Here is an 11,268-nt window from a genome sequence, read left to right on the forward strand (position 1 = left end):
CCAGCAGCCGGCCAGCGCGGCCCCCCAGCAGCCCTCTGCTCACCAGCCGGCCAGCGCGGCCCCCCAGCGGCCCTCTGCATTTTACAAGCCACAGGTCCAGGGTGTTCATCCAGAGACCAAATGGATCAGGATCAGTCGATTTAAGGGACAGCAGGTGAGTACTTCATCATATCTTGCTGTTCCATATGCATAAACGTGGTTTCTAATGCATCTTCCTCCTTCAAATAGGTGCAGCAGGTGTCCTTGGATGAATAATTGTTTTTTTTTTTTTTTTTTTTTTTATTCAAATAAAATGTATATCTTGTTTTTGTGTCTGGACTTCACCTCTTTGCTGTGTGGCACTAGTTAATCCCCAGCTTGGTGCCATCTAGTGTGCAAAAGACATGCTGCAAAATGGTTCCTCTAAACCAGTCTTGACATGCCGAGTGTGAGCGATCCGTCAAGACTAGGTCTCAACAATGTACAGCTAGCTTGTGAAGACCCTGGCTGCGGTCAAACTCCAAAAATGACCTAATGTTTATTCCTAACTACTTCTCCTTGACCTCTATGGGAAACGTTCGGAAAAGACCACTGTGGTGTTTAGCGAATCCAACTCCATTTTCACTAAGCTACGTAATTAGGGTGCGACGGTGGATGTTACTGACGTAGGTCTGCATGGCGAGACTACAACAAGCGCAACTAAATGCATGACCTCTAACTTCCATGCAGGCTTTAAAAACAGCTTCTTGTGTGAGAGGCTGCTTCACTGGTGGTGTGAGGGAGATAAACGGCACTCCTTCCTGCTGCTTTCACACTTATCAATCATCACTGCTTCAGTAGAAACTACTCACTCGTGTGCAATATCAATATTTCCTTTGCAATGTGGATTCAACGGTTATATTAACAGTTTAATAATGTATCATAGGCCTAGCTTTTGTTTTACAGACGGTTCTTGTTTTTAGTGAGAATTGTTTCATTGACAGTTTGCTGTATTTAGTGTTCATGTGATGTCAGTAAATATGATATGACACTTGAGTATTGCTGTCTATTCATCAACAATCCATTACGCGTATAGTTGAACCTGTGTGGGTTTCATGGACATGATTTTTGCATCACTTTAAATGTTGCTGCTGCAAGGAATTGTGGGACGGAATTATCTACTTTATTTTCGTAAAGTTAGGGTCTAGTGTTCCCTATGCTGAAGGAGCTTAGAAAGGAAGCATTTAGAGAATTATGGCAGCCACTTAAATACTTCCGGGTCATTTCACTTGGTTAGAACCTTCCTAAGCAGAAAGGATTATTTGACCGAAGCCCACGGTTGTCTTTTCCTAACTCATGAATTCTCCTTCACATCTTTTCTTACCAGTCCAAGGAAACTGGTTTTAAAAGGGCAGGCACTTTCCAAAAGTACTTCACAGGTGGTTGGATGAACAAATCAAACAACGGTTGATTACAAAAATCATTCGCACAATTTCTGTTATCTTTTATGTGAGACTAAGTAAGTGCAATATAGGCAGTTAACAGCCTATTCTTTTTTTGAATGAACATTTTGAAACTGCATTTGCAAAAGTCAGCATTTGTTTCATTGTACAATGAGATGATATGGGAAGTTACTGTTGTATTCATATATCGTTGACCACACTAACTTCCCATTATGGCCGAAATGTAAGCAAACAACTGTTCATATGCACTTCCAGCAGCAGAGCTGAGACAAAATTATAATTTTCTGTGGGTTTGTTAATACTTGTGACCCCTCTGAGGTCATCAAAATCATTTGACCCATTAATATTAATATATATTGATTGGTGCAGCTTTAACCTCTTGAAAGTAATCTGTTTGACTCTTCTGGTTTACTTCCCACTCTGTCTATGGGGCTCTGATGTCCTTATCAACACTGGGTGGGGCTCATGTGCTGCTGTTGCTGAATTGGGAGCGCCTCTCAAACACAAGGTTGCTGAGCTCTGTTGTCTTCAATACACTCAAACCCCCATAAACCAAATATAGAGGCGTTAACTCCTCGTTGCCAGACTTGATCAACAACCTTCACAGCCGGCCTTCAGTGGACGTCAGGTGTCTGCATGTGTTTTGGTTTTGTTCATGATTAGGTGTACTGTTTGTGCACGGAAAAAAATCAGTACAGCCAACTCTGAAGCACCTGCACAGGCATTTTCAAGAAGATCCTGGTCCACTTGTCTTAAGCTCGCTGATGTGAAAGACTAGAACTAAAGCTTTAGTTGAAAGTGAAAGGGCCCAAAAAGTGAGCGTTGAGTTGTAAAGCAGCTCCCAGCTCAAAGGTGAGAAAACATATAAAGAGGGACGACAGGAAAAAGGTTTCTCAGAGAAAAGTAAAAAATGCTGTCAACATATTGAATCTCTCTCTACAGTTTAGAAAAGTGCTCTATTTTCACAGCCAAATCAACAGAGAACTTAAGTCAAGAATCATCGTAACTATAAGTTAGCAACAATAAAAAATATGTCTGAAAAGAAATGCATAGTATTTAAAATGAAGAGGTTGAAATGAGCTGAATGTTCACGGTATGAAGAATATGTGCAATGTGTGAAAATAATCATTTATCCTGTGGGTATTTAATGGTGTTCCAGGGAGTCAACTCAACAATCATCCACTTCTCAGGATTTCCTGCTTCAGGAAACAAAGCCAAACTGCACTTTAACAAGCCTTGTAAGGATCCCCTGAACAATAGCAATCAAAGGCAATTAAAAGCCTGATTAGTTCCGTATTTGTCAACTTCCAGGTACTTTGTGTAGCTCTCAAATAAGACATTTTTGCCAAGGGATCGAATGCAAAACAGGCTTGAGTACGTGGCGCGGTTTAAATCACCACGTTTGATTGAGAGAAACATTTGGCTCGGTAATTAAAGAATCCCCCCAGTGTTCGTCTAAATAAGGAATCAGGACTCCTCTGTGTGGGTGGTATCTCTTTCTCTCTCTCTCTCTTTCTCTCTTTCTCTCTCTCTGTGTTTCCCACCTCCCCACCTTGATTGCTACTTATCTAGGTCGACTCAGTGTGTCTTAATCACTGTTGGGTTGAGAGAGAGACCAGGTTAGTTGATGAAGCCCTCTTTTCTCTCATCAAAGTGGAAAATCAGATCAATTTCTAGCACATCGTCAGTCCTGATGTAATTATTATTGTTCGGGATCAGCTGCCGATCAAATCCAATCCTGTCAATTATTATACAGAAGGTGTTTTTTTTAACTCAATGTCGTCAAACAACAGGAGGAGCCGATTCTGTTTTGACCTTTTGTGCACTTCAGTGAATCCATATAACAGGGTTGATCTCCCTTACTGATTTCCAAAAAGAGCGATGGTGGATGTGTGATTTCTGACAAACCTGGTGGGTACAGGACTGTGTGATTTCATTTGCTGTTACTGGTCCACACACAGATTTAAACCATGCTAGAATCCAATTGTAAGAATCTCTGTTTTTTCCTGAGCTCATGCTGCTCCATCTTTAAAAAAACAAGCTGCAGATTTCTCTCAGCAGGCCTGCCAGCATCGTGCATCCTAATTATCCATTTGATAACCCAAGAAAAAAAACAATAGAACAAACCAGATTCTTAAACACAGAGGGAATGTCTTGGCGCCTTAACGCATCAAAGCTGCATGGCAACAGACACGTGTGCAAGATAGCAGAACACACGAAGAAGCTTTATCTCCACCACAAATTGTTTGTGCTGATCAGATGTCACTTATCACCTCAGGCATTTGTTTTCGCTACATTCTCCAGTCATTAAATCTGCACTGATGAATATTTTAATTGAATCCTGGATCATATGACATGAGTAATGTCGCTTGCTGAGCCCACAGAGAATTATCACCCAACTCTTCTTTGGTCTGTAGACCCTTTATCCTATTTTAGCTTTCTGGTCCACAAAATCTGCTCACTGCATCCTCATCTCCAGGAGGCAATTTTTATTGGTTTTAATTAATAAATTACACCACAACACTGTATAGTTTGTTCAACTGCCCCCAATGGTCCAAATAATGAATTAATGCAGCTTTAACAAAGATATTCTTGTCAAGGTGGGAACTCCTCAGAAACAGTCTCAGCCTCCTCATTACCATTTACCACGTCATTTATGCATGCTCATCTCATAGTTGCAGTATTTCCTGCAGCACATGAAGGCAGCATTGCGCTGCCGTCCTACCTCCTTCTGCCTGTGTGGCCTCGTCCTCTATCCTGACACTGTGCCTCTGTCTGTAAGTGGGAGGGTGTTGATGCAGAATAGGTGTGTTAAGGCCACTTTTCCTCAATGTGCTCTCATTCTGTCACCACCTTTAGTGTGTGTGTGTGTGTGTGTGTTGAGTGGTAGCAGGTGGTCAGCACAACCACACCTGTTGTTAAGGTGATGGAGTATAAGAGGTCAAAGAGAACGTCCCTTTCACAGCGCAGTGAACACACTCATAGATGATGAATGGGACGTGTTCCGACTACATGTTAAAAACAGACGGCTGTGTGTCTCATCCACTTGCTTATATCCGTCTCTCTGTCAGCGCGTGTGTGTGTGTTGGACATAATTTTGGGGAATGTTTCCTTCTCTATCTCCTCCTCGTCCTCCTCTCACTGTCTAAATTGCTTTTCACAGATTAGTTCCACAGTGATTCATCACTTCGGAAAGTTTGTGTGTGTGTGTGTGTGTGTGTCTGTTATGGTGGGTTGAGAATGGGATTCCCCGAAAAACAACATCTATCACACTGAGCGAAGGACAAGCTGAATAAAGGAAAGCGTCTCAAAGTTCAAGCTGTCTCTCACTTGCACAAATACAAGCATGGGCACACACACACACACACACACACACACACACACACACACACAGAGAAGCACTCCTTGACTGTCAAGGGGTGTGGTGTGTTTGCGTACAAGGAACTCGGTTCAGTTCATTAATCTTGTCTTTGCTGTGTCAAGGCAGAACTAATTAGATTACAATACGCACACTTATTCAAGTCAACCAAGCAGGAAGCATATGATATGTTGCAATATGGTATGATCACACACACACACACACACACACACACACACACACACATGTAGGGATACAATGTAGACATAATAGACACCATACATACTGTAGATTAAGAACCTCTGTTACCAGCAGTTGGGAGATTTGATGTGACAATGAAACACAGATTCCAACTAATTTCCACGAGGTCAAAAAGCAGAAAGAGCAACACTGACTGAATGGCTGTGAATACATCACACTTCATGTCGTGCAGCTCTCAGCTTGTCAGGGGAAATCTGGGCCACTGCGATGCGTGACTCCTGGCATCAGTCATCATCCCTCCTATCTCTCTGCTGTCTTTCCTGTGACTAAAATAAATATTTAGGCCTCTGCTGTGCCAGAAGGTCTCTTTTTTTTTACAGCAGCGCCCTGCTTAACATTCAGGAGGTTGTTGACACTGATAACTTGATCCTCTTCTTACCAACCGCTGTAGAGGCTGGCCTGAAGAAGTTCAGACTTTTCAGATATCAGCTGTTTTTGAGACTGCAGTTCAAGGGTGCAGCCGAACTTTTTTGGATTGTGGACCATGTACAGAAAGGCCAAACAATAGCAAATGTTTTCAATCCGTTACGCTGCAAGAAAATCAGGGTGAACGACATGTGAAAAAGAAAACTACAAAACAGTTTCATATTACAGTTTTTTATTGCTGTGCCCACATATTAAGAAAAGTATTTATGTATCTGCTGCTTTTTCATTTAATTTAAATTAATTCAATACTTTTTAAACTCTAATGCAGTGCATGACTTAAAATATTATGACGGTATGCGTAAATCTGTAAAAAAAAAAGAAGAATTTGCCAAATATTGGTTTCTGTCTATGGCTTATTAAACGCCCACTTAAAAGATTATGACACAAATGTAAATGTCAGAAATCTGTACGTCTAATATTATGGAACAAACAGAACAGGCAGAAATGGTAAAATATCGTTTTCTGTGCCAAGAGGTTTTGCTGAACATCATTTGAAAATCATTTTTTTTAAATTCACCACAGAGAGAGACAGCGAGGCTCCCGCTGGCTCGCGGCCTGAAGAGTCCCCCAGGAGCCCGAGAGGCCCTGAACCCGCTCCTTTAGCGAGGGCAGCTTCTCTTCCACAGAGCAGCTGGAGGACGTCCTCTCTGAGGTCAGCAGACGTCTCCTCTTCAGCACGGCCGAGGGAAGCCCAACTTCACCGACACCAGGAAGGCACAGCCTGCAAATATTATTGTAAGTAATTAACTATTATCATTATTTAAAATGTGTTAATATAATATTGTATATCATTATTACACTTCTTTGATATGATTTATATAGAATAATATAGAATAATTATCATACTATATTTTAAAATACTTAACACCAATAAAATACAATTTAAATATAATTTATTATGTTCTATACGGTTGAAGCGTGTTTGTTTGTTTGAATAATAATAATGACAATAACAAAGAACTTATTATCATAAATGCCAATTTTGGAGAAAGATTTTGTTTGCAGTCAAATACACTAACCATGTTTCCATGTGCATTGCTTTGTCTGACCTATTTCATGGTAGACTTTTGATGGGTCATACACAGCAGGAGAAGCACAGGTGTAACTAATATCAATGAATCAGACACACCTGAATGGAAGTCAACACTGTTTAATAGCGTTGCTATTTCTGCTGTGGCATGTCAACATGTCTGCCCTGAAAAAAACCTCCAGTATCCATCAACAGCACACTGAATATACTGATATCGTTAGAGTATGATTCATATTTCCATTTTCCCTCTGTAAAAATATTATATTCACGCTCATCATCAAGTTTAGCACCTGCTAAATAAAAGTAATGCTTTCAGTATTGAACTGGGACAAACCACACATCGCTAGTGTCCTCTAGTGGTCATATAATCACCTAATGTTTTCTTCATGACTATACATAGTTAATGAATTGAAAAGAAATGTCATATTAAAATCAACAACTAAACATTTACAACACTGACAGTTTATCAAGCATTCATTCCTGACCTGCAGGAGCTTTCTTTTTGTATTCTACAATGTGACCAAAACACAAAAAAACATTTATTTTTAGAAGTCACGCATCTGACAAAAAACGAGTTGTTGAAAATCTTTGGATAGCTTGAGGCTTGATGTGCAGCAGGACACGATGATGCGGGTATCATTATCGCTGTCATTACGTTGGTTCGATGGTAATCCTCCATGAATTTCTCATCAGGTCACTTTCTCCACAGTGATTGATTTCCCTGCTCTACACTCTCTCTGAAAATGTCTCTTTCTTTGATTCTTATTCTCCTTCTTGCGACAGTCACAGGACCATTGAACGGACAGAACCGCCCTGTGCGTTGCACTCTTGGATTCCTGTCTGTTCGTACTGCTGTTTCATTTCCAAGAACTGAAGCTCAGTATACTCCCCAAACACCAGGAATAAGAAGCCATTAATCACAAGTAAATCCATTCATGTTTGTCCATCCCTTACATGTGATGTAAAAAAGAATGCTAATCTGATTTTTCTACAACACATCTCAGCGACACATTCTGGATCTGTTCAAAATTACAATGAATGCCTGATGGGGTTGGAACTGACAGTTGGATTAAGATGAAGTAGTGAACCCAGGTGTCCTTGTTATAATAATCTGCCCTCCGGAGCATCAAAGCGTCTTTTCATTTATGTACCGACTGCATCATGTGTGCGATCAATCACAACTGGGCAACACAAACACTGTAAATAGACTGCCAGAATTACATTTGTGTTGGATAGCTAGCAGCGGGGACCTGGGATTGGCAATGCCGGTCTGTCTGTTTGGTTGTTCGGTTTTTCTGTCCAAATGTTGGATAGATTGCCATGAAAGTTTGTACAGATCCTCTGATGATGGATCCAAATGGCTTTGGTGATCCCCTGACTTTTTCTTCTGATGGGAACATGTGGTCAACTTTTTTTAGTTTTTTGTGGAAAATGTCTCAACAAATGGAGGGGGAGGCTGTGGTTCAGTGTTGGATTGTCATGAAATTTGGTACAGACATTCGTGTTCTCCTGAGGATACATTGTTTAACTTTAATTGGTTCCCCGACATTTCATCTAACATTTTTCCAATTTGTAGTTTATGACCAAATAGCTGCAAAACTATTGACAGCAGCCTCAGCCGTTCGTCGTGTTTAGTGCGTATAGGCAAACATTAGCATGCTATTGTTTCAGTGTACCGATGTTAGAAACTTAGCTAGCATGGCTGTTTTACAGTCTGTTCAATTCTAGGTTGTTACCAGTTTGCCCACAGTGCATTATTCACTAGGGATGATTTGTTTGTTGCCTTGCTTGTGGCTGCTTTGTGAGTTTTGGTGCTCTGGGACAAAAGCTTATTCTGTCTGTATAACACTCAGTTTTATGTTCAGTTATAGTGATTATTAGACAAGCTGTATGCTGGACCGTAGCATCCAGACTATCTCTGTCTGGTTAGCGGGCTTAAAGGAAACTGCAGATTCGACACGATGAAGTAGCACAAAAGTGGCACAGTAGCCATTTTCACACTTCAGAGAGCATCACCTGCATGAATGTATTTTAAGAACCGGATTCCTGACCCTGCACAACGCAGCCTCATACAGCGGTTCGTATGATATCTTACGAAAAGTTGAATATATAGTCTTTTCAAAATATCATTTATTCTTCACAGGAAACCACCGAGTCTGCTTGGACTCCAAGATGTCGCCTTTTCAGACCAATGAGAATCGTCAAAAATTGGATGAAAACCTGAGTGGCGGCATCCATGATCGCATGTAGCACGGGAAGAGGGGACAGAGGCAGCCCGCCGTGGAAAAGAAAGAGAGATAAATGAAAGCTGGGATGAGATTTGGTTTGTCAAATCTTATTTTAGTCCCACCGCCGACACACACACACACACACACACACACTCTTTCAAACTTTCACTCATTACCAGCTCTCTCTTCCCTCTCCCTCCCCTTTGTTTGAAGCACCAGTCCTTTTTTCCTCCCACACTCTCTCTGTCTCATAAGGTTTTTTCCTTCCTGACTTTGTTTCTTCTTCCTCTTCCTCCCCGACCTTCCCCCTTCTCTGTGTTTTTTCTTGCCCGTCTTTTTATCTCGTCGCCGGCTGCTGGATGGCACTTTTCCCTCCACACTCTGCTGCTCTTCTTGGTTTAGCGCAGCTGTTACAACCCTTCTCGCTCGCTCACTTTTGCTCTGCTTTTTTTCCGCGCACACACATGCTGACAAACACACACTGTTCTTCTCCTTCCTCTCTTATGTAAAGTCTCTTCTTTTTATTCTGTACCTTGCAAATAAACACACACACACACACACACACGCACACACACGCACACGCACACACACACACACACACACACACACACACACACCTTGAGTCATATTCCAGTTCTCACCACATAATCTCACACATCACCATTCTCACATTTGCACCCGCTCAGCACACACACACACTCACACACTTTTACCCACTAGCTCTCCCCACCACACATGGTACACACCCTCTCTCCTCTCGCTCTCTTTTCCTCCCTCCCAGTTATACACATTCTCTCTCTCCCTCTCTCTCTCTCTCATTCCTCATCTGCACCTCAGCTGAGTAACATGTTGCCTCGTCTGAGCTAAGCAGAGGCTGCCTCCTCCCCATCTGACTGACCAAACATAAAGAGCAAACAAGAAGGACAAGCAAGAGGAAGGGAACTGAAGTCTCATCTCTCGCCTTCGATGTCCGACTACCTTCTCTGAGAGCAAGAGGAGGAGGTGGAGGAGGAGAAAGATCTGTTTTCACACTTTCCTGACTCAGTTTGTGTCCTCAAGCAGAAGGTGCAGCAAAGGATGCAAGGAAGAGCCGAGGAGCTGAAAAGTTGTCTCTTTCATTCCGCTGTCCATCCATCCCTCGCTGCTGACCAAACTTTTGTTTTAAACGGAGAGGAGGAGAAGGTGAGGAGAGAAAAGGGGAGCGAAAGCATCCCTCACCCCGGTTACTTTTGTGTGCACGTGTTTTTGGCGAGAAAGAAAGCAGGACCATCCCTTCCAAGGGGCAGCTACCCATGTGGCAGGAGGCTCTGTGGACCCGCGGACGCTACCTGCTGGAGAAGAGCGATGGCGGCGAGGGTGCCGAGGGGCCCGAGAGCCTGGGAGACGGGTGCCCGGGGTTCCAGGGTGAGGTGTGCGTGGAGGACGAGAAGCCCCAGGACTGGCTGTACGAGTCCTACTACAGAATGAGCCAGCAGCATCCGCTGATCGTGTTCCTGTTGCTGATCGTCATGGGAACCTGCCTCGCGCTGCTGGCGGTGTTCTTCGCGTCAGGACTGGTGAGTGTGTGTGTGTGTGTGTGTGTGTGTGTGTGTGTGTGTGTGCAGGTTTTTTGTGTACTTATTGCTGCATTTCACAACAATTACACAACAATAGTTACAAACAACATAATCTGTGTCTTGTTGAAATGTGGTCACGTTTACATGTTTTGCTCTCTTGTCATCAGAGATAAATACAATTACTGAGGGGGGGGGGTTGATATTCCCATTAAAATCTCAGAATTTCCCTCCAAAAAAAGTAACTGAATATTCTCTCAGATTATCAAGTCACGAAGAAGGAACCACATGACTTCACTTCACAGGGTTGTGTTAGCCTCATCACACGTATACGTTGTCCACACAATGTGTACCAATGTCAGTTTTTTTTGTTCATAAAATAACACTGAAGGAACATGACATATTCACATATTCGGTGAGGCACTCAGAGGTCGTCGTTACCATAAGAACTTTAGGTGCAACGAAATTCGGACGGCTCCTGAATTTGTGACTTTGTGAATTTCTGAGTTTTTCCCGCAATTTTTTAATTTTTTTCCCGTAAATTTATAATTTAAATCTTTATAAATGTTTGTTTTCTCTGACTATCACCCCATTCCCGCGGCTCCGTATTACTTTGTTATCTCATTTAAAATGGGCCGAATATTTTGAAAAAAACGTAGTAATTAAAGCTATGACTAAACTTTTTGAGTAATTCACTTATTCACTTTCCTAAAGGGAGTTGAATAGGAAGCTAGACACTACTCTCATTATGAAGCTGGAGCCGGCAGATAGTTAGCTTAGCATAGAGACTGGGAACAAAGGGAAACAGCTAGCCTGGTTCAGCTCAAGGAGCACTTCTAAATCTCACAAATTAACATGTTGCATCTGTTTTGTTCAAAGGGCGGCACACAAGGATTATTGATGGAGATTAATGAAGATTTATTTATAGATTTAGATTTGATTTATATGTATATATATATATATATATATATATATATATATATATATATAT

General features: G+C 41.9%; 1 protein-coding gene across 2 annotated transcripts in view; it reads left to right on the forward strand.

Moving 5' to 3' along the window:
- The first annotated feature begins 9,506 nt into the window (after positions 1-9,506).
- Positions 9,507-11,268, forward strand: part of LOC116387064 (adenylate cyclase type 2-like) — a 43,621-nt gene continuing 41,859 nt past the window's right edge. For both annotated transcript variants that reach the window (XM_031853821.1, XM_031853822.1), the window contains exon 1: positions 9,507-10,280. In XM_031853821.1, the coding sequence (XP_031709681.1) occupies positions 10,017-10,280 (264 nt within the window). In that variant the 5' untranslated portion in view covers positions 9,507-10,016. The remainder of the gene's footprint in view (positions 10,281-11,268) is intronic.

The sequence above is a fragment of the Anarrhichthys ocellatus genome, unplaced genomic scaffold (genome assembly GCF_004355925.1).
Source record: "Anarrhichthys ocellatus isolate YVR2014 unplaced genomic scaffold, GSC_Weel_1.0 scaffold14, whole genome shotgun sequence".
NCBI classification, from domain to species: Eukaryota; Metazoa; Chordata; class Actinopteri; order Perciformes; family Anarhichadidae; genus Anarrhichthys; species Anarrhichthys ocellatus.